General features: G+C 37.5%; 1 protein-coding gene across 3 annotated transcripts in view; it reads right to left on the reverse strand.

Moving 5' to 3' along the window:
- The window catches only part of BNC2 (basonuclin 2), a 458,180-nt gene that overhangs the window by 147,087 nt on the left and 285,749 nt on the right, over window positions 1–25,344 (reverse strand). For all 3 annotated transcript variants that reach the window (XM_033237410.1, XM_033237409.1, XM_033237411.1), the window contains one exon: window positions 20,310–20,412. In XM_033237410.1, coding sequence (XP_033093301.1) covers window positions 20,310–20,412 — 103 coding nt within the window. The remainder of the gene's footprint in view (window positions 1–20,309; window positions 20,413–25,344) is intronic.

The following is a 25,344-nucleotide window of genomic DNA, read 5'->3' on the forward strand; positions in this document are numbered from 1 at the left end:
TCAAAGTGCATTTATTTGAACTGAAATGTGAACTCAGCTTTTTCTAATAAAAATTAAGTCAGATTTATCAGCCTCATTGATCAAATATGACCATTTGACCATGATCACTGGATGTGCCAATTAGGCTACCTGGTGGAAATTTTCTTCAATTAAGATAGCTGAGTCTGCAACAGTAAGATAAAAAGCATTTTGTTAAAAAAAATTGCAGAAGTTATTTGAATTAAAAACTAATACAGTATTTTTATTTTCTGAATCTTTTCTGTGTATACATGGATAAACAACATGCCTCTAAACTTAAGACTAACAATTAATTGTATAGGGCCTGGTGGCTCATGCTTGTAATCCCAGTACTTTGGGAGGCCTAGGAGGACAGATCACTTGAGGCCAGGAGTTTGAGACCAGCCTGGCCAACAGAGTGAAACCCTGTATCTAGCCAAAAAAAAAATTATAAATCATTATTTGATATAATTTAATGCCCTTTTCCATAAATTGAAAAAGAAATGACTGTAGCAATATCCGAGTAATACATAGGATGGTTTCCATTTCTTTGCTTTTAGCAAACCAATCAAGTGCTGTGTAATTTTCGGCATATAACTTGAAATGACTTCTAAGAAATGAATGACAATGTGATAACAAACCTCCTAGTCCCATGTATTCACGTGAACCAATGTCTCAGCAGTTACATCTGTAGAAATGAAAACTGGGAATAGAACTGGTAGTGTGCCTTTTCTTTTTGTAATAAGTACTATTCATCCATGGATACATGAACTAATCTGAGAAGAAAAAAATTTATAGTCCCATCTATTTCACTGACAGATACATTTCTAACAAAAATCCACTTTATGTTTAACAAATTTTTAAAATTTGTAATATTTATATTGCTTGGATTTTATCACTGTGATAACAATTTTTAAAATAAAAGTTCTATTTCTAGATATTTTATTAATTTTCATTGTAGGCATGCATGTTAAGTTGAGTAATGAAAGACTTTCCAGTGAACATTTATGGTAATGTTATTTGGGGGAAAAGGATTGGAAACAACAGGTTAAGGTTAAAAAATAATGACAGAAAGCAACAATTTTATGTTTCCAGTGTTTTTAAAAGGTGCTTGTTGTCTTTTTAAAAGGTGCTTAGAGTCTCTAGGGCCAGAGTCTAATCCCAGCTCTGCCACTTACCTGCTGTAAGATATTGGCAAGTAACTTAGCATATGAGAATGTTAGGGTAGTCTTTAGTTTTCAAAATTATTTTAAGTATAAGCAAGCCAGTGACTTGAAGAATACAATCTCAATTTAAGGAGAAAGGAGAAGAAAGCATAGAATCAAGACCAAGCTAAGAAGCTAAGAAGCAGGAGGAAACACAGATGCTTGTAGTGAAGATGAGGCGCAGTTACAAAATGATTGGGATTTTCCAGTTTGGAAGATCTGGAGGCAAAATCAACCGAGATTCAGAGGAAACATCAGGTTTCCAGACAAACTGCCTCTCCAGCTGCCCTCCTGTGATAATTTGCCCCTAGGAATCCAACTATTCCTACACTATGCAGATGATCCCTAACCTTTAAATTTAGCTCTTCCCAAGCTCAACTCCAAACACACACTTGACTCCTTTTGCTGTGAAAGGTAGAACCAGGAAACTAGGCCAAAATACTTGAAATCAGACTTTTTTGTGTGTCATTTTCTCATAGGTGCTCATTGAGAAAATGTTCTAAATTCAAGAGAAAGGAAAACAAAAAGACAATTATCCATAATCCCACCACCCAAAGCAATGATTGTCTATATGTTGATGTATCTATATCTACTTTTCTCAATACATAACTTTATACAGTTGAGGTCATACTGTAGATAAAAGTTTCTATCTTGGTGGTGGTGGTGTCTCCCTTAACATTATTTAGCAAGAACATTCAAAATTATCTCTGACTAGTTTCCCTTGTTTTCCCTAGGTCATCGTCATCCTTAATCACTTTAAACTCTTCCATTGCGGTTTTTCCTGGATCAATTTCTTCTTTCTAGTCTAATTTATACCATTTTAGAGCAGGCTTTTAGTCCTTCATAACTTCATTATTACAAGGGCTCTTAACTGATTCGGTCTCTCTCTATTCTCATTGGGCTACTATATGCTAAATAAAACCAAGTCAGTCATCTCAAAATACTGCTTCAAGTAAGTCTTTTCTCTGTTCAAAATTTCCAATGATGCCCCCAGCCTCTTCACACACATAAATGCTCCACTTCTCTCTCACCCACACACAAAATCCTTAACCTGGGTCAGAAGACCTTCGACAGATTGATTTACTTTCCAGCCTACTAACTCTGACATGGGCCCTCTGATCTGCCCAAAGTGAGGTTCACAGGGCTTTCACATATTACTAGCACTTTACTATTTGGTCACTAAATGTGTATTTCCTGTCCCATACTAAGTTTTAGAGATTTAGTGAAGAACAAAACAGGTATGATTTGGGCCCACTTGAAGTTAACAGACTAGTGAAAAAACAGACTTTTAAAAATTACAGCACGCGGTGGCTCATGCCTGTAGTCCAGCACTTTGGAAGGCTGAGGAGGGTGGGTCACTTGAGCTCGAGTTTGAGATCAGCCTGAGCAACATGGCGAGACCCCGTCTACAAAAAATACAAAAATTAGCCAGGCACTGTGGTGCACACCTATACTCTCAGATCCTTGGGAAGCTGAGATGGGAGGATCACTTGAGCCTGGGAGGTGGAGGCTGCAGTGAGCCAAGATCGTACCACTACACTCCAGCCTACGCAAAAGAATGAGCCCCATCTCAAAAAGAAAAAAAAAAAAAAAAAAGGAAAAAACAAACAAAAAATACATTAAAACACAAAATTACAACTGGGTATGTGACATGAGAACATAATTTCAGTGGGGTGGGAGTCGGGTATTCCAGGCAAAGCCAATTCGGCTAGAACATGAACAAGAGAAGAACCCAAGATGATGCCAGAGAGATAAGCGAGGTTCCATCCGTAAAGCTGTATTTTCTCAGAATGTTTACTTTCAACGCTGTTCAAGTGTCTTTCTTCTTTCTTATTAATTCCTCTGACTACCTTTTCTCTCCAGTTTCGATTTATATTCTATTTTCTTTTTCTATGAAGCCTAGAGAGGCTTCCTTATACAAGAGGAAATGGACTCTACCATTTCCTGTCATCACTTATGTTCCTACTTATCTCAAGACCTTGATTTTGAGCAGCAACCATACCTGAAACAAAATCACTCAAGAGTGTTGAGTAATCATATTGTTGGATGGATGAACACAGTTAAGTGTATATAATAGAATAAAAAGCCATTATTCTATTTTCACTGGAAGGGTAAATGTATGATTCCACCATGCCACCAGATTCTTCATTTCATCCATGTCCCTTTCTCAATCCTTCTTTTGTCCTTGACAGCACCCCCTCACAGACTAAGTGAAGGTGGGTAATTAAGGCAATTTAGAAGGTAAGGTGGTGCTGCTAGCTAAGCAGGAATCCTGAGTCAACTTGTCATATTTTCTTTCTTACTAGGTCAAGTATTATTTGGGACATTACAATGCACTTTTAGTAGAAAAGCAGGATAGAAGTCTAATATGGTTAAGGAAAATAATCTTAATTGCAAGGTACACAGACTGAATCATAATACACAGACTTTATGAAAATCATCCACAATAGTAGCACAAATCACTAGATTTGTGATCAATATGCTAGACTGATGGCCTTATAGCTATAGAAAAAGGTGTAGTATAGACCCTGGAAAGGGGTCAGAGAATAGTCACACAGTAAGACTGTAAGAAGAGCATCTATAAAGAAACGAGTATTTTTCTTTCGTAAAAGGCCTGGAGGAAAAACAAACAAAGGGTCAATTAACCTCTTTTTAGTATAGAGAATTTCATCTGGAAAAAGCAAAAGTTTTAACTGCAAGATAAGGATATTAGAAAAAAGGAAACAAAGTCATACAATACAAGCTTATTAAACTGTGAATGAGGTTACTGATGGGACATAATTTACTTGGATTTCCTCAAAATGCTAGAAACAGAAGCTTAAACTGGCAATTTTAGGGCTATAAAACAAAGGAGAGGCCGGGCGCGGTGGCTCAAGCCTGTAATCCCAGCACTTTGGGAGGCCGAGACGGGCGGATCACGAGGTCAGGAGATCAAGACCATCCTGGCTAACACGGTGAAACCCCGTCTCTACTAAAAAATACAAAAAAACTAGCCAGGCGAGGTGGCGGGCGCCTGTAGTCCCAGCTACTCGGGAGGCTGAGGCAGGAGAATGGCGTAAACCCGGGAGGTGGAGCTTGCAGTGAGCTGAGATCCGGCCACTGCACTCCAGCCTGGGTGACAGAGCAAGACTCCCGTCTCAAAAAAAAAAAAAAAAAAACAAAAACAAAGGAGAAACTGAAGCCTGGATATAATTTCAATAAACATTTTGATAAGATCTACAGTTTTCCAAAGGAACATGGTGGCTAAGCCACAGGACCCCAAAATGACACTTGAGTCTGAATGAAGAAAACTCATTTATGTGGGAACAGAATTGCCATAAGGACAACAGCTGGGATTTCTGTGCTTCATTAATGTATGTAATATAAATGTAAAATGAGTATAAAACATAATGCAAAATAGGTAATAAATGTAAAGTAATATGTACTTTTAACTATACTGCTAACTTAAAGAACAAAGTAATGTCCTATATAAAATTCAGTTTTCAAATGTATAAAATAGTGCTGGGGGTGTGTGAGGGGTAGTTATAAAAGAACACATCTATCACATGAAATGTGAATAACAATTTTTTATTTCTATTTTAAGTAACAGGAATTGCTCCTCAAACCTTCAAATAAATTAAAATAAATGCAAACCTTTAATTCTACAGACTTCACTTCCAATATTTTCTGTGAAGGTCACAGAAATAAGGACATATTCACATACTTTTTTTCTTAATGTAAGAGTATAAAAGTGCTTTTCACTGATCCTACAAAATTGGCTCTCAGTGATAGTTTATAGTTCTTAGTTTTCCACAACTTTTTTTAAACACAACTTTCCTTAAAAGTCAAATTCAAGTGACTTAGGTGGTTTCCACAGGAATATGCTCATTTCAGGTCCTGAGGTCCAGTGGAGTCCATCTAGCTGTTCAGGCATGGCAGTGTGAAGCTAACAGCCATTCATTAAGATAAGAAGTATGTAAAGTAGAATGATTTTTTCAAAACCACCTACTTTGTAGAATAAAACAATTAAAAATCTGTATGAAAAGGGTCTAAATGGAAACCTGTTATTTCACTAATTTTCAGTCCTGCCATGGATATTTTAAAAATTTTAATGCTAATTTGAAGTAATTTTACAAGTTAAAAAAGAAGGCTTATTCTTTTATTTTGTGAGAAAGCCAAGTGAGCCTTAAATTACAAGGCTAATTGTTTCGAGAACTTCAGGTCTCTTGCCTCAACTCCCTTTAGAATTCCAAATTACAAGCATCAAATGGTCAGCTTTTAGGAACTCTGGATCCTAGACTACTATTTTAATTTCCAATAGATTAACATTTAACACACGTCTTTAGGGATTGTTTTTATGAAACTCTTTCCATGATTACTTTAAGAGTTCTAAAAGTTGTTAGCGATGAGATTATTACTGGAGCAATTTCTGGGGTCAGATTTGAAAGTTTTGATTATTTATAAACAGAATATTTTTACCACTCCTACCTCAAATGTCTAGGCCATAACCTCTGAATTTATGAGGGTGGTGGCTCTTCATTCTTGCTGATACGACCAATAATTTTCAATTATACTGCACTTCATAATAAGCACACTATACCCAATATAATATGTCATTTCAATGTACGTAGCCCATGAACTTCCACAGGTTTAATGGGATTTTGCGTATTTAGAATTTCTTCATAAAGGGGCCCTTTGGAATCATTATCACATCAATCCTTTCTCATTACAAGACTCAGCTCTCTTACCAGGCAAGAGTATCAGGGCTCAAGGCAAAGAGTTAGCCTACTCTCAGAATGTAAGCTAGATCCTAATAAAAGCCTTAACTCTTGGGGAGAACATTAATAAAGGGCAATGATGACATATTAAAACTTTTTAGTGAATCAGGAGATCATGAAGGCAGGCAACAATTGTGATTAAGAAAAAAATTTCTTATGACTTAAAGTAATATTTAGATCTGCACATTGTATTCACTACTTCTGAGGGAAAGAACTATGTAATTGGGAGCAAGTTAAGTAAAAATAACTCATGTTCCATTAAGTCACAACTTTCTAACTGTAACTGTCAAGGTTGAATTAATGAGGATATTTAATACCAAGGAGAGAGAAGGCTTGCTTCTAGAGCTTTTTTTTTTTTTAAGAAAAGAAGAAAATGAATGATATGGAGCTAAAAGAGTTGATCCCCAAGTGTGGTGATAAAAACTGTCAACCCTTATGTACAAAGGGTTTATTTTTTTTTCTTCAACAAATAGTGTGTCAGTGTTTTTTAAAATGAACAAACTCCACTGAACCTCTACAAATCCTCATTACATTACCATACCTTGTATACATTATCTGAATTATGGTCCCTGATTCTTTTTTCTTTCCTCTTAACACATGAGAGATAATGTATAAATACTATCATGGTTTATTATGAATGTGATTCCAAACTGTAGGGAGGGAAGACGGACAAAAGTAGTTCCAATAAGCCCCACTGCCCTATAGATTTTAATCAACCTCAGTAGACGTGTAGCTTTCAGGGTATGTGGATATACACATGCACATAAACACCCACAATTAGTCCCAGGTAGAAGCTGAGCTCTACTTGAGACTACACAGCCAATATTTCAAACTGACTGGCATCTGCCCCCGTGGCCTTATGCATAATGAAGTCCTCAAAACAGACTTTGAAAAGCATTAAAGTCTGAGTGAGGCACACATAAAAGTATTTCACCACTCGGTTGTTCAGAAGCTCTCTCTCCTGGCTAGTAGATTAAGCAGGTCCTTGATTATACTTATTCTCCTGCTTCTTCTTTCTCACATGGCCCACTTTTGTGGGCATGCCTGTGCTCTTTTGCAGCAACTCCACATGAAGGTGGTAACAGGCAAAGAGAAAATTTTATCTGCACATTTTACAGTAGAGCTAAGAAGAGATTTAGTAATTGAATCTACTTGCTGAAACCAGGTTTGGAAATTATTATTATTGTTGCTGCTGTTCTATCCAATCTCCAGTTGCCACTGCCAGCTGAAAGTTGGCTACACAAACCCTACTTTATTCAGTTTATATATCAATGGATTAAATACACAGTACACTGACTATAAAACATACCTCGTTTTAAAAATAACTATTGAGATTTGCTACCTAAATTAACTATGTACATCCTTTTATTAAACAAAAATATGAATTCTTCTGTAAGAAAATAATCACCCTACTCCCCAGTTACTCACTTTAAAGTCTTAATTTTCTTAAAGGAGCATATATCTATATAAGAATTTCATTAAGCAAAAAGTGCAATGGCAAGGCATATTTACTATTTGATAAAACATATGCTTTAAACTATCGCATGCGAAAAAATATTTCAAAATTGAGAGAGAGTTATGATATAAAAAGCCAGCATCTGGTAGGGAAATACCTAAAAGAAAGAAATTATTATACTCAGTCGACTTTTAAAAAAAAAAAAATGAATGTCACCTTTGTGTCACAAGTATTTTTTTCCTCCTTCCCCCAGTAATTCAGGCTGAAATCTCATTCTAAATCTATAATCAATCCTTTTTCCCCACTGTAATCCCTTAAAATCTCTAGGCTATCACACACACTTTTGGCACTGATGTGTGTTTTCTTCTGGATTGCTGGATTTGTTTAATGCATATATCAAGTATCAAACTGCTTTGTATCAGTAACTGGTGGGATAAAAAGACCCTATGTAAAGATTTGCTCATAAAAACGGGTTAAGAGGGCAGTCTTAGGGCTTAGGAAAAGTCTAACCTAACGAAATCTTAAATGCACGAGTAGAAAATGTTAAGCACTAAAGCAGTATCTGCTGATTTTTCCACTAATGTGATCAACATATGATTGAGCGGATCGGGAAACCTGAAGTTACCATCCCATTCTCTATTAGTGGGCTGTTTGACATGTATGAGTCATCCACAAGGCAAAAACTCTTTGGGGATTTAGACCATTGGCAAAACGAAAGTATTTTATACCATCACACATATTTAATGGAGCGCAAACTTTCAGAAAAGAAGTGACATCTCCTGAAATAATGTGAACAAAGAAACAGAGGGGAGATATTGGTTAGTGCTTTGAATTCTGTCTACTAATTTGATCATGATAGTAACCCTAATTTCTAATTAGAAAATTTCTAATTAGATAATTTCAATTAGTCAGTACCAACAGGCGCAATCAAAAGAGTCAATACAAAGTATAAAATGTAGCAATTTTTCCTTTAGATATTTTACTGTATTTAAAAACCAGTAATAGAAAACACTTGCCAAATTCATTTAGTCTCTGACTGAGGCACACATATGTGATCTCCTAATTTACAGCTTGCACATACAGATGTTCACACTTAGTAAAAGGGCTTCTTAATAGCTTTTTAAAATTAAAAGTGTGTTGATAATAGGTGTTTTAAATATATCCAAACAACACAGCTGAACTGACAAATGCCTGTCTTCATGCCTCACCATGTCTCACACTGTAGCAAGACTTTGTAAGAGAGAAAAGGTTATATGATTCAGTCACATATATATAGGATGTTATACCCCAAAAACTCCAAATGAAATCTTTCATTAATTTTTCTTTCTATGATCTGTTTCCAAGTAGAAAATGTTAGATAGCTACTCAGTTTATGTAGCCGAAAGCAGAACCACACAGCCGTTGCTTGCTGCCTGCAGTTTTTTTCCTTTGCAAAACTTTGAACCCCATCCAGCTTTGACACACTGCCTCTTCAGTTAATAACTATCAAGTTTCCCCTTGTCTCCTGTCTACTTTTCTTTGAGGCAATTGCGCACTCAGCACCCCGAGATAATAACACACATCTATAAGATAAAAGCAATGGCATTAATGTAATTGTCTGCCTCTCTCTCTTTAGCCTAATCTTTTTTTTCCTTCAGTTTTGACTGCCTGTGTGACACCTGTTTTTGTCTCCTCTGATCCTACGACAGGTTTTCCGCTGACAAGGTTTTTGCCTGACAGAGATTCTGCAGACAAGAACATAATAAAATATGAAGAACTGCTTGTCAGAGTTTCTGCCAATGCTCACATGAAATATAGAAAAAAAATGACTTTTTTTTTTTTTTAAGGGGCCCTGTGATGGTCGCTTTCGGCATGTCAGAAAAAAGACCTCCCTAGCCAAGTTCTCCAAGCCAAACAGGTGTTTTCTTTTATGTTAGAGGTTGATTTGTTTTTTAATTTTTACTGATAGTGGAAAACATCATTAGCCAAAAGGAGGCGGGTGGGTAATGTCTTACCCTCAGATTTTTGCAGGCAAAGGAATATTAAAAAACTGGAAAGTACAAGGTATTTCACTCAAGATCTTATCTTCTGAATAAAACAAAAACACCAACATCTGTTAATGATTAAACAAATTTATCTAACATTTACTTCCTGGATATTCGTGCTACCAAAACCTCCCACTTACCTTTCACTTATTTTGTTGTCTGAAGACAGAGGGAAACAGCAAAGGTGAAAACAGAATGAGAACTGGAAAAGAAAAATGTGCAAATGGACATAAAGACAAGGTGTTTGTGGGCTGTGCTTATACCTTAAAACGGGAAGAGGCTGCTGGGAAAGCAACTGGCAATTAGGAATCTGAGTGAGACTTTTCCATGGGCTTAGAGGTTCAATAAACCTTTGCTCCATGGAGTACATGAGAGATGCTGCATTAGGTTCCAGCACACAAAGATGAAGTGCCCTTCCTGAGCTTTCCAAGTTAGTGGAAGGATCAGTATTACCCAGAAACCTCTGGTCTCAGCAAAATGTGTTGGGAAAATAAAGAAGGGAGCACTTAATTTCTCCGGGGGTCAGGAGTGGTGGTGGAGAGGGGAGTAAAGGGGTGGAAATCCCACTTTCTTGATGAACAAGGGACAGGAAAAACGGGCCAGGATCAATAGTGCAGCAAGTGTGAAAGTACGAAAAACTGGGAAAGAGTTTACAGTGGTGAGTCAAGGGACAAGAGCCTGGATTTAGGGTGTTAGGATTCTCACACCAATTCTAACTACTCTGCCACCAAACCACTTTAACCCAGGCTTTAGCTCTCCAAATATATTATCTCACACCTAGAGCCTACAATTACCACATCTAATGGAAATACAATTCACAGCCGGGCACGGAGGCTCACAGCTGTAATCTCAGTGCTTTGGGAGCCAATGCAAGAAGATCATTTGCATCCAGGAGCTTGAGACCAGCCTGGGCAATAAGATGAAACCCTATCTCTGCAGAAAATACAGAAATTAGCTGGGCATGGTAGCGCACAACTGGGGTCCCAGCTACTCAGGAGGCTGAGGTAGGAGGATTGCTTGAACCCAGGAAGGGGAAGTTGCAGTGAGATGAGATGGTGCCATTGCATCTGGGTGACAGAGCAAGACTCTGTCTCAAAAATAAATAAATAAATAAATAAATAAAATTCAAGCCAAGATACATAACTTTAATTTTTCTAGTTTCAAGTAAAACAGTAAAAAATAAAGTGACATTTAAAAATATATTTGACACGATACATCACAAATATTATCAATATGGAGACAATGGAAGAACAACTCTTAATGACGATTTTACTTTTTTTAAATAAGATGACAGCTTCAAATTTGGCGTACACTTTATACTTACAGCACATCTCAATTTGGACTAGCCACATTTCAAGTGTTCGCAGCCATAACAGTGGCTTCCTTATTGGACAGCCAGGTTTAGAGTTGCCTTTACATTTACTGGCGAGTAGAATTAAGGCCTGAGACAGTCCTTTCAATCAGATGGGCTTGCATTTAAATTTACAGTGTCACTTGACTGTACAGAAGGCTAAAAGGCCCATGAGATCGAAGTGGGGATTTCCCTGGGTACCAGGGAGCAGCTGAAAGGAGAGAGGAATCTCACTACTGGGCCTTTTAATAAATACTGGCTACAAGTCGATCCAGTTGTGATATTTAAAGTAATACTTAAAGTACTTCTTATACAATTCTTTGGGTATATGCAAACTAATAACAAATTAATTTTAGAAGCTTTTGAAGATATATAAACATCTACAAAGGCAAAACCTGGTAAGAAATGGGATGTATAAACATTATTTTAGGGCTCCCAGAATATAATTCAGAGCTATCTTTGAAATACTACACTTATCCAGCAATATCACACTTCAGTAGAGAGGGGAGAGGAGTTAGGAGAAGTCACCATTTATGACACAATAGAGAAGGAAGAGTGGTTGAAAGGATCAACATGATATTGCTGAGGCATATGGGGTCCTTATGACCCAGCCGAATCTCCTAGCTTATCCTGAGTAAAAGGAGAGGAGTTTAGTGTATTTCATTTATAACCCCTTCAATTTGTGTTCTCCTTAACCTGGTGAACTCCAGTTAATTAAGATGTTCCTATAAACAATTAAGCTTCCTGTAGGATCGTTAGCAAGATATAAAAATTTATGATGTAATAAAATGCAATAAAATGATAAAGTGGTGAGCTGATCAAAGCACTTCACATGCAAAAAGATAGGTGTGAAAATAGGTAAAAGTAGCCTTAATCCTACCTAAAATTCACCTACTTACAGCTTTTGGGTTTTTAGCAGGTAAATATTACTATAATTTAACTGGTGTAATTCTCAAAATGACTTTTGGTGTAAAATATTCCTTACTGTGTTCAAATAAGGGCTCAAATGACATTTTAGGGGAAATGGAAGGTATAGAACTACACTGGATTTGCTGGGGAAAACAATTTCACCTAGGGAATGCTTGGTCTGACAGCCAAAAGAACTGGTGACCTGACCTCTGCAACTGCATACTGTAGATAACCTTCCCTGGAAGGAGAAATAGTTTCATTGCATCACATTCCACATTCGTACCTTAAGGGAGACACTAGATATTATCATTCATATTGATGATTTTATTGACTTAGTAATAAAAATACTCCTAAAATTGTTGTGCCAGAATATTGGGCTAACCCTACTCTTTCATGTAAGCCTCTCTCAAAATGTATCTGTGTTATTTAGATGCATTGCTATCATTATTTGAATTTTTCAATAAAATAACTGAGTCTTAGAGAAGGCATTACTAACTAACAAAAGGCAGAGAAGGGATCTGACCACCGGCCTGGCCACACCCAACTTTTAATCACTCTACTTTGCTAAAACATGTCTATCACGTCCACAGTGTTGAAGTCTTACTTTTATAGGAATTTAGTGATAACAGCAACTAACACTTACTAAGTGTTTACTATGTATGAGTCTGCTGGATTATCTCATTTAATCTTAGAGAACACTATGAGCTAGGAGCTATCATCATTCATATTTCACAGATGACAGAACAGAGAGATTATACAACTCGACAAGACTCTACCGTATAGAGCCGTGATGTGAATGTAAACAGTCTCATTCAAGAACAGCATTCTTACCTATTTTGTATATTGCCTCCCATTCATTCACCTGAAGCTTTTTTATATCCCAGGATACAGCTCTGTGTGTTTCATTCTCAACACCCTCCCATGAAACTCCCTACCAGCAGACCAGCAGTGACTACACTTGAGGCCAGGTCTTGCCAGCCTCACCTTATGTTCCATCTGAATAAAACAAGAGCTAGAAAAAAAAAAAAAAAATCTAGGGAGCTAACAGGCAGAGAGCCCAGGACTTTGAAGGGGAGGCACTGTTTGTGCTGTGTTTAAAGAAAATTTAAGGAGTTCAAAGCACCATCCGAAAGGTGGGCAGGCTGAGAAACAAATCAAAAGCTGCTCAGGGACACAACAAGAAAATAGTTACTGCCATTAATCAAGCACCAAACCTTTGCATTTGTGAGGATGTCCTCCCTTTAGGGCTTATCAGCAGTGATCAGGGAGTAAAGGAGAGAAGCAGAAGAGGGCACTGTGCCCTCAGGTCAAGCCCAAAAAAGGCTCCCGTGCCAGGCGGGAAAATGGTCTTGCTTTTGCTCTCTAAAACGAAGAAAAAAGTCCAAGGACTTTGCTCATGGGAAGACCAGAATCCAGTTGCCTCACCAAAACTAGGAAGCAGCTAAAAGCTGTTTTCCCTAAGCAAAAGAGAATTTTGCAGCTAGGCAAAGCCGGGTTTCAGTCTTTACAATCTGGAAAAACTAAGTCCACTAGAAAGACAAATTCTTTAAGCAGATACTGCAACCGCTTCCACTTTTTCCAAACGAGTGCATCAAGGGAAGAAGACGATAGTGTTTCTATCCTTGTGTTTCTGAACAAAGCCCTAGAAACATCTTCCCTAAGGATCTAGTTCTCACTTTGCCACTGCTAAGCATGTACTTCCCTTCCCCGGAGCACTCAAATTAGTGCCTGTGCTACTGTTCACCAAACCCTAAACACCCCTCTGAAAAAAAATTTCTACGAAAGAAAATGTTGTTTTTGTTGGGATAATCTCCAAGCCAGAGCTTGCTGGGAACATTACCTTCCTTTGTCAGAAGAAACTTAGTTGTTTTTCAGTCTCCTCTCTTTATCTTGACACATTTACAAATTATCATATGGACACTGTTGTGGAGTCACTCAGAATGAGCATGATATCACAGAAATGTCATGCTTTATTCTTATGATAAAGGAATTTCTATTTGGAGTGGGAAGGAGAGAAGACTAGGGAAGAAAAGAGATTGGCAAGGAAAGGACTGGACTACTTTAGTTATGTTAGGTTTTGGACTCAAGTCAGGGAGAATATTAGAGAGTTACCAGTTGGGAACAAATGACTTTCACAGATATTTAGACAATTTATAAGAACATAGACTGGGACAAATAATAAAGACATGTGACCTTTCACAGGACAAAATGAAAAAGTACTTGTTTTGATCTGCCTTGCTTGTAAGTCCTTACAAACTACCATGCCTCCAACAAACTTGAGGAATTTGTAAACAGAATACTGAGATCTCATGATTCTAAATGTAGGACTGATATAATCAAAAGCTTTTTTTTTTTTTTTTTTGATACGGAGTCTCGCTCAGTCACCAGGATGGAGTGCAGTGGCACAATCTTGGCTCACTGCAACCTCTACCTCTTGGGTTCAAGTGATTCTCGTGCTTCAGCCTCCCCAGTAGCTGGGATTACAGGTATGCGCCACCACACTCAGCTAATTTTTGTATTTTCAGTAGAGACGGGGTTTGACCATGTTGGCCAGGATGGTCTCAATCTCCTGACCTTGTGATCCACCTGCCTGGGCCTCCCAAAGTGCTGGGATTAACAGGCGTGAGCCACAGAGCCCAGCCCAAAACCTTTTTGGGCCCAAAGCCTTTTTGATTACAGGATGCTCATGACCAACAGCCCTGATTTAGGATTTATGCAAATTGTGTCTGAATAGGATTTTCTTTTAGGTATGGGCTTGCCAGATTTAGCAAAGAAACATAAAGGACTCTCACCTAAATTTACATGGTAATATTTGTATTTAAAAATCATTTATTGTTTACTGATATTCAGATTCAATAGAAAATTCTATATTTTCTATTTGGGTGAGGGTCTCTATAAATACCCCTGGTCTGATAAGACATATCAAATACAAGCTGAAAATTCAAATTCAAAGATGCTGAGAAAAGAAAAGGAAAATTATATCCAGTGAATTACAAAAAAAGAAAGGTTTGAAATTAATGGGTTATATGCATATTAAGTCTTACAGTACATTAAACCATAAAGCTGGTTGGTATATGACACTAAATTAACTTTATGCTTCTCATCATTTCCTGTGGTGAAGAACTGAAGGCTACCTGGCACAATCTTTCATGTATGAGATATGTTTAATAAATATCTACTGACTGATGATCTGGATGATGTAGACCAGGTCTGCTCACTTTACATTAAAAAAAATCAGAGGACTTTGGATGAAATATGAGCAGGAAAAAAGCTGGCTTAATTAGTAAATAATTAAAGTAATAATGTAAAACTATCTTTTCCTCGAATGAACTGCATGTAGTAAAAGGAAATCACATTTACAGAACATAATAAAAGAAAGGTCTCAAAATTCCAGTGCAACAAGCATTCTTGCAGGCAGACCTCGGCCAAAGGAAATAACACTCGTATTAATTCAGATCTCTTGAAAGTGAATGAAAATTCTAGTACTCATGCAGCTTTTTGGAATCGCATATCCTTTTATTTAAAGTCAAAGGAAAAAAAGAAGAAAAAAAGAATTTGCACAGAGAAAGCTGCTCTGGGTGCATTAAGCTATAAAATGTATTTTTTATTCATCAAGTCTCATATTCTTGCCAAATGCTCACCTCACATACCTAGGAAACAGTGGAATTGTTTATTTATTTATTTATTTATTTATTTTGTTTTCTTTCCAAAAGAGATAGTCTTAACAAATGAGCTTCATCAAAGTAAAGGTTACTGATCTAGTTTTAAAAAAAAATTCTAAATGAATTACCTTTCTAAAATCTGCCCACCTCTTTTATCAAATACACAAATCAACTATCATGGGATAAAACAATTTTCCAGTTGTATTGGATTATCATTAAATATTTCCTAAAATCGCTTAGAATTCAGTTTGCTCTCTTTCTTATTTTTACTGTTTTATTTACCTTCATCTTAATGGTTTAGAAATAAAGTCTTCATCTAAACTATGGACATTAAAACTAACTTGCAAACATTAAACAATAAAAATGGTTTCGTGCAGCAGTCCTCAACTTTTACATCGTGCCTCCTGTTTTTTTCACAAAGACAGCAAACTCTTATTGGTAATGCTTCCCATCAGAAGCAGGTATTCATCAAGGGAGAAAAGTAAGTAGGACTCACTTCCACCTGTACCCAATGCTGAGTGTATTCTAGTTGTACCAGCTAATTTTTAATATTCTGTAAAATATTTGGCTGAAGTCTGAATTCTGTGAATGGCCACATTACTACTCTAGTGTGGAGGCAAAGGGTAAAAAGAAAAAAAAAAATTACATCACCAGAAAAGGAGCCCATTACTGCTCTTACCCTGGTATCTTAATATTATTTGCTACTTCTGAAACAAAAAGAGTTGAACTTGTAGAAAACTTTTGTTGTTACTGTTTTTCAAGCCATACTCAGATCTTTTTAGGCGAACGAAGGAAAAGCACAGAGAAGATAAAGCAAACAAGGGAAAGTAAAAAATATAGTATTTATAGTATTTCAGTGAAGTAGTGGCAGTAAACTAGAGTACTTTTACAGAGACTTGACAAAATTAGAAATTCTGAGCCATTGCTGGCTCACCAACTAAAATATTACAGACTAGGTATGGTCATGTTTTACCAAAAAAAAAAAAAAAGTTTAAGTAAATTCAATAAGCCCTGCTTTCTATTATCAGAGTGAAAGAGCTAAGATTCCTTAATGTGGACAGGGTGGTGGTAAGGTAGGAAATCCTTTATTAATTTAGTGGGAAATACCTACCGATACTCAGAACTGCTCTGATATTCCTTCCCCCCTTAACCCAATAGTGCTAAGGATTTTAAGGAAATATTCTGTGAAAAGTAACACAGCTCACTAAGTATTAGTAATTCCAAAACCCAGGTGTTGCAGTATAATGAATTAATCACTATTTATTTATTTATTTTTGAGACAGAGTGTTGCTCTGTCACCCAGACTGGAAAGTGGTAGCGTGATCTCAGCTCACTGCAGCCTTGACCTCCTGGGCTCAATCAAACCTCCCACCCCAGCCTCCAAAGTAGCTGGGACTGAGAGCACATGCGACCGCACCAGGGTAATTTTTGTACTTTTTGTAGAGATAAGATTTTGCCATGTTGCCCAGGTTGGTCTTGAACTCCTGGGCTCAAGTGATTCACCTGCCTCAACCTTACAAAGTGCTGCGATTACAGGCTGTCAGACACATCACGCCCAGCCTTTAATTATTTTAAAAACACATTTCTAAAGATTTTTGTAAAGCAGCTAATGTCAACAACTTAAGCAGCTTTAATAAGCAACCTGTAAGTCAACAGAGAGAATGTGTGTTTATGTGTGTGTACATATACAGACACACACATATGTGCATAGATATGGTATATAATGACCCATGAAATCCAACATCTTAGGAATGAACTGAAAATGCTGCTAACAAGGAAAATTGATTCAAGAAAGGAGGTCAACAAATTTCTAAAAATTAATTTTAGAGAGAATACATGATTTTGGCATTTGGGTTTTTTTAGCTGCAGATATTAAATTTTTTTTTATTGACATAATGACAGGTAGAATGCATTCAGTGCTACCAGGAAACCATTCTGGGCAATGTATTTTGGTAGTCTTGTTGCTGTTCCATGCATTTCAGAGGAAAATTACACACTAGAAAACCCAAGTCACTTCCTTGTGGCCCCACATCCAGGACACTGCACGGTATAAGGCAGCTGGAAAGAATGCTGTGTTTCACCTCTGAGCGGAAGTAACTAGAGACATGATTTCAGGGTTTCTGTGCGGGGGGGTGAAATGAAGCAATTAGTTGTAATGCTAGGGGCAAAAAGAGTGGGTGCTCTCATCCCGCTGCCAACTCCAAGGCTAGAGGCCAACCCCTCACTGCTGTATTTGGCCTCACGAATGGGGAGAATGTGGGATTCGCATGCCTGGGTGTATGTATTTTGAGCTATATACAGATATCTCCCTGTTGTGGGAAAAGAGAGGTCAAGGTGATAATCATAAGGGAAAGAATTAGAATTCATTTTACTAAGGTCTGAGAAACACCAAAATTAATATCTCAGAAACATAGAATTTTTAATGGTACAGTAGGAAAAGCACAGTCTGGTGTAACAGAAACATCTTATTCAAGTTGGGTGAAAAATGACATTCTTCAGAAAGTCCTCAAAACAATCACTGGCCGGGAGTAATTTATGTTGTTCAAGAAAGAAAAAACATTGCTTTTACTTTTACATTACTAATGTAATATGCACATGGACATTAAACAGATAAAACAAACTGGTGACACAGTTAACTTTTACACTCACAAGGCTACCATAGTAGATAGATAATGATAATACAAGATGGCTTTGGCAAATATGAGAGCGAATAAATGAAACGCCCTTTGTTTAATGACTGGCCTCCCCTTTACTGCTCATCTACTGTCCATTGTACTTTTAATATGCATTATTTAGAAAGGCTTCATATATTTTCTCTAGACTGTAAAGTAGGTACTATTAATCCTATTTTACAGACAAGAAAACTGAAGTCCAGCGATATTAACATGTTATGAAGTGACAGAGCCAAGATTTGACCTCAGAACAGTCTACACCCATACTGCCTCCAATATTCTTATGATTCTGATGGGTTTAGGACATAAGCTCTGTACCTATTACCTGGCAAAACCAATACTTCCTCAGAGAAAAAAAGGATATTTAGGAACTGTTATGGGTTGAACTGTGTTCCCCCAAAATTCCTATGTTGAAGTCATAACCCCTACTACATCAGAATGTGACTATATTTGAATATAGGTCTTTAAAGAGGTGATTAAGTTAAAATGAGGCCCTCAGGGTGGGCCCTAATCCAATCTGACTGGTGTCCTTAGAAGAGGAAATTTGGACGCACAAGAAGACACCAGGGGCTGGGCACAGTGGCTCACACCTATAATCCCAGCACTCTGGGAGGCCGAGGAGGGCAGATCATGAGGTCAGGAATTCGAGACCAGCCTGGCCAACCTGGTGAAACCCCATCTCTACTAAAAATACAAAAATAAGCTGGGCGTGGTGGCTCATGCCTGTAATCCCAGCTACTCAGAAGGCTGAGGAAGGAGAATGGCTTGAACCCTGGAGGTGGAGGTTGCAGACACCAGGACATGCCCCACAGAGGAGAGACCATGTGAGGGTGCCCATCTACAAACGAGGAGGAGAAGCCTCAGAATGAAACCAACCCTGCCAACACCTTGATCTTGGAATTCTAGCCTCCAGAGCTTTGAGGATATAAACTTCTGCTGTCTAAGCCACCCAGCCTGTGGTATTTTGTTATGGCAGCCCCAGCAAACTAATATAGGATGAGAGACGAAATCATTGAATGTAGTAACATAAAGAGACTGCAGAACTAACTGCAGCTCGTCTGTTGTTCAAGACCGGACTGAGAATTGTTGCTGATTTGGGGCCTTGTTAATAAAGCAGGAAAGTGCTCTATCCCTGTGGGCATGAAGGATTGCAGGATTGTGGTTGCATGGTGGAAACATACCCCTTCCCGGGTATTCCTCTCAGAGTACTCTCTCTCACAGAAACATGGCTGAAATGTCCCCACAACTCCAGCATACACACCCTCACGAGCAAGGTACATGATAAATTAAAAGCATTTCAAAGCATGGCCCAGTGTTGTTACCTCAGATCTTGCTAGAATAACATGACATTTATAAAAATACAACCCACTGGATGTTTGGCACTGCTTGGGAATGAAGAGTATGTCCACTTAAGAGGCAATACCCGGGGCTATCAAAAAATCTCCAGCCAGGATTTCTTTTTATAAACATTATCTATCTTTTTAAATTTTACAGTCTGGGAGGTGAAAAAAAAAAAAGGAAAAAGTCTGCTTATTTCCAAGTCTCCTTTGACTTAAACAGAACAAACATAAACCATACACAGGAATATGCTGAACACTCAGTCAGGGCACACTGACAGAACGGCTCTGTGCACCTGGCAAAAAGCCTCAACACTCATATCCTTCGCGTGGGGTCTCCCCACCCCAGGACACACCTACACAGAGCTCACACTCTACCTACATCGACCACCTCCAATCCCCATGCACACTGAAAGGGAGTATTTACAGGTTATATTTTCAGATACCAGCCAAATAATGTTCCCGTTCACTCTCTCATCCACCTGAGACCATATGACATTTAACATCTAGAAGGATAAACTCAGCCCTTAGCACATACGACAAGGGTGAGCAGTCATCGAGGAGTTCTCAAGCAAGGAGGATTTGCCAGCTTCCCTCTGAGGTCCAGGCCCTGAAAGGCCAACTGTGGTATGTTTGAGTTTCCATCAGGCCTGGTGCTTGCTGGCTGTGCCCATGCTCAGTAAGAACTCCACAGCCCAACTGTCCTATAAACATCTTGGCTTTCTGCTGAGAGCTGCTTGCCTAGCACTGCTTCTTGGAGCTGAGAATATGCTGTTTGAGAGCCACAGGCTGAATCTTAACTAACACTTGGAGCACAGCTGACCTCTCTCTTCTCTAGGCCAGTGACTGCTCTAAACACACACACACACACACACACACACACACACACTTGAACACGAACATAATAAGAACAGGAAGAAAAGCCCAGATTTTCCTCACCATGTGCCACCCAGCCATGTTTACACTGATCACAAGTCCTCAGGTTAATCTTCCCTGGCTGAAAACATTCACATGTGCAGTTTACCAGTGTGCAACGGATGGCCTGAAAAATAAAGGAGGAAAAAAAGGTCAACATCTGTTCAAAGATACTATACTCTTTTCACCATTTTAATAAATAATGCCCACTTCCATTTTTAAAGGCTTTATGATGGCAGGGGCCTGGAGGGTTTTAAAAATAAATTTAGATATCGCCAAAATCTCTTATAAAAAAAGGTAAAGAAAACAAAGCTCATTCACTAATACAATGTTTTAGGTCATTCATAGTAACCTTTAGATTACAAACTTAGAATAAAAATAAAGGATTACATATTCTATAAGATACTGGATTTATGACATCACAAATCCAAAAGAGGAAAAAGTATATTGCTGCTAATATATATTTCCACTTAAATTTATTCACTTGTCAATAAAGCAAAACATACATTGTAACAAAATAATATTCAAGTGAAATGTTTGTGAAAGTAATATACAGCACACAAATATTATTATTAGAATACTACTTTTCTTCTGCTGAATTTCAATTAAATGTTGTGCTAAACTCTCAAACATATTTTAAAGACACTCCTGTGATCAATAAGACCTAACATACTTCTGTTATTATTTATCACATCCCAATTCCTTGAGTATTTTTTTCTTTATTAATTCCATTTTCGTTCCTGTTTTGAAAAATACAAAACAATCCTCCTCTTATTTCAATGGTGACATAAGAAAATAAGTTTAAATTTTGGTTTTAGATCAGACATGGAACAGAAAAAATCATTTATGTGAATATTTTATATGTGGAACAGTACACCTGTATTGCAGAAAACTGAAAAACACACTTAAAAATCTTTCATTTCCTTATAACTACTTTAAAAAACCATCTCACCAGTTAATATTATAAAATGAATCCATAGAAAATTAGCATAAATGGAGTGTAACTTTTTATGAATAAAAACCTATGTTTAACAATTGTGCTGAAGCTGACCTATGCTCTCAGACTACAGTTAATAAATTTACCTCATACAGTTAATTCTAATTTGCATGGAAATTCTGAAGACAGAAGGGATTTAGTCTGATCATTCGCAGATTAACAATCTACTGTAACTACTTGAACTGCCCGGAAAAGATCTCTCTGCAGATTTAGATGCAATCAATGATTACTGATTCTGGGGTGGAGGGGTGGGCACGGGGATACCTGAAAGTGCAGCTCCGTGCGTGAAAGCCATGCTCACTTACACAGCTCCAGATGCTCATATTTCTGGAACCATTTGGATTTTTATAGAAACTGTCTCATTTGTAACAGGCAGTATTTTGGATATTGTTAATGTAATTGGACAAATTCCATTCACAGAGAATAAGACTGAGCAGGCTTTTACCATTCCCTATGCTTTGGATGAGGCACGTGTAAAATATTTCTCTTCTATTAATTAACATTAAATCTATGGATCCCTATTTGGTTTCAGATGTTGGAATCCTCACTGTAGACTCCATTCATACTTCACCCCCATCTTTAATTTGTGCTTCTAATTAACACTAGGGAAATATTTAATTGTATAATCTTCCCTGATATTTCAGGATCTCTCTTCCAAATATGGTCCAATTGTAGCTAGGTTGTAAGCTTTGTTGTATATAGAAGTGATTAATTTGTAGACTATAAGGAGAAATATTTCTTCCAGAAGTTCTTATTTCAATTTCAATAATTTGTTGACTGAGAAATATATCAGAACATCCCAAGTTAGAAACAGTTTACTTAAATAACATGTCCATTAGTTAATGAACTCACAACTTGATTGTACGGTGACCAAAATAAAAAGAGCTTAGAGGACAGCGTTTCCACTAAAAACAAGGAACTTTACAAATTATCTAATTATAAATTCAGATATGGGAACTATGTTGACATTAAAACATTTATATAATTCGAAGTGCAATAATAAAAGCTTTCATAAATGCTTAAAAAAAAATACCTCTGCTTTACCAAAATCAAGGGAGGGCCAATAAAGTGAGATGGTATTTCAAGGACAGTTAATATAAACTCTAGCATAAAAGACACAAATATTTAAATCATTAATTTGATAAGATTTAATTATTTTATAAAAATATCCTAACTTTGTATTGTTTAAAGCACACTTTCATCAACTTTAATTATACCCAGAACAAATTTAAGATCAGAACAAATTAAGAGACTGTGGATTTGCTTTATTTTTATGTGTTTTTTTTTTTTTTTTTTTTACTGGTTGAATCATTCATTCACTTACTCTGAATTAGTTTATGATTCAAATATTTTGTCTTCCTAAACAACTTTATACATCTGGTACATCTGGGAATTCAACTTTGTAGATCATCATTCCTTTTTATGAATTCTATTCTTTTTGTACCTAAACATACAAACACTGGAACACCTCAACTCCTTCTGTATATAAACACTTAAGCACTAGAATATCCATTTTGTATTTCTATGAATTCCAGAAGGTCTATTTGTTTTAAATTCAGATTTATATAGACTACAATTGTCCCTTAAGGGAATTATATATATTTAAACAATATGGCCTAAATAAATATTTTGAGTAAGACTATTGTGGCTTCAAAGGAAGTTTTATTCTAAATAACATTTTTGAAACAGCATAAAACTTTGACATACTATTTATTCACAACAAAATAGAACCAATGTGATCACTGGCCAACTCACCCACATGCAAAAACATAAATTATCATAAAACTATCAAAGTCAGTTAAGCCTCAAAAACGTACATGCATTACAGGGAGTCAGTTGGGAAGAGTTAAAATGAATATACTTTCATTCTTATGAATATGTTCACGGCTGCCTCCATTCAGCTCATGTCTGAGTGCCTCCAACCCTCTTCTGGGCACTCGGAACAAGACCAAGCTGTTACATCCTGTGAACTACACACTTTGAAAATGCAGGTATGCAGAAAGGAGCAGACAATTCAGTCAGACTGTTCCCACCTATTTATGCAGAGATTAGTATTCAGGTCTGGGTAAAGCAGACCTCCAGGACCCAGTCTAACAAGGGTGCCAGGGTGCCTTGTAACTCTTTCCTCAATTTCCATTATTGGAAACTGTCTACTCTTTTCTTCATACCTGCATTTTCAAACTTTGTCATTCACAGAATGTACCACATACAGCTCAGTCTTGTTCTGAGTGCCCAGAAGGGGGTTGAAGGCACTCAGACATGAGGTGAATGGAGGCAGCCGTGAACATGATCAGCATGCCCCAATTCCCCAAGAACAAACATAACAACAACCATAAATTTTCTTAAGTCTGCAACTTATTGAAAGTAATTATTCCTTCTGCTTACCTTTACCACTGACTTCTTGAAAGAGAAATCCATGCACCCAGCAACCAGTGCTTCCACTTCCTCACCACCACCTACATTTTAACTCTGCAATCCGGATTCTGCCCCACACATGCCTAAAACTGTCTCTCTGAGAGGAAATGTTGTCATCCCATCTGGTCCTTTTCTCTAGTCTCCTTGTCCTCCCAGACTCTAATGCAGCTTGCAGCACTAACTCTCCTTCATTCCTGGGCTGTAGAGATTGACTATCCTAGTTTTTCTGGCAGCAACTGCTCTCTCCTCTCTCTCTCTCCACTGTAAATAAATACAGGTGTTTCCCATGGCCAAGCTCTTCATTCTTTAATTTGGCAATTTCATGCCCTCCTACAGCTTCAAATATCATCACTAAGCAAAAACCATCACTTTGGAGCCAGGCACTGCCTCTTAAGTGGTGGGAAGTGGATGGCAGTGTCCCTGTGCTCAAGGACTTGATAATTTGGGGTTTGGGTGCAGTGGATTTAGAGGAGAGACCCTAACTAAGAACATGAAAGAAACCCTCACACAGATTGGAGGACTGTCTCCTCCTCTACCAAACCTCAGGATTTTAATTTATTTATTTACAATAGTAAATTATTACCTGTTATAATAATAGTTAGATGGATTGAATATCTGCCATTTTCCAGACATTGTGCTAGAGAGTTTACAAACATCAGCCTTCTTAGTTCTCAGAAAATAGCATAAAGTTGTTACTACTATTACTTTTATTTCACAGAGGAGAAACTAAGGTAGAGATAATTTACTCTGTTACCTAAAGTCACAGATCTAGAAATCAGAACCAGCTCTCCATTCCACTGATAAGGAATCTTTTTTTTTTTTCTTTTTTTCAAAGAGACACAGTCTAGCTCTGTCACCCAGGCTGGAGTACAGTGGTGAGATCATGGCTCACTGCAGCCTTGACCTTCAGGTTCAAGCAATCCTCCCACCTCAGCCTCCCGAGTAGCTAGGACTACAGGCGTGCACCATTACACTGAGCTAAGAATCCTGAGTTACGATTCCATTCACAGGAAGTTATGGGGCAGAGTTTTCACTGATATTCTGCCTTCCTCCAAAGATTATGTATCCCTTCCTTTCCTGTCTTCTACTCTCACTGCTACTACCACAAATCCAGTCTTTTTTTCTAGACTATTCAAACTGTCTCCTAATTAACCTACACATTTCTCCTCTCCCCATCTCCATGAATATTCTCTCTTCTTAAGAGATCCACACAGTTGATCGTTATTTGCTTGACTGAGGTTATTTTCACCCTCCTGTCAGATTCTGCCTACTCGAGTAAAAACAGTGGCTGTCCGTCCTCCTTGGTTAGACAGCTGACTCCTCTGTTATCCAAATTCTCAATCCCTACTTCTCTAACACCATGCTCTCTAGCTTCCCTCCTTCTAAATCCTGCTTAAGTTGTTAACTCCTACTCATTCTTTGGATTTCAAGTACCACTCATTCCCCAGGGCAGCGGTCCTGTCTCCCATTCAAGACAAGTTCCCCACTAGACTCCTGTATCATAATCAGTCTCTCAGAGTGCTTAGTATATAGATTGTGAATATTATATTTATTTGTGTGATTATCCGATATGGGTCTGTTTTCCCCTCTAGAACTTAAGTTCTGTGAGGGCAGGACAGACATGTCTGTTGGGCTTTCAATGTATAG

The sequence above is a fragment of the Trachypithecus francoisi genome, unplaced genomic scaffold, assembly GCF_009764315.1.
Source record: "Trachypithecus francoisi isolate TF-2019V2 unplaced genomic scaffold, Tfra_2.0 Lachesis_group16, whole genome shotgun sequence".
NCBI lineage: Eukaryota > Metazoa > Chordata > Mammalia > Primates > Cercopithecidae > Trachypithecus > Trachypithecus francoisi.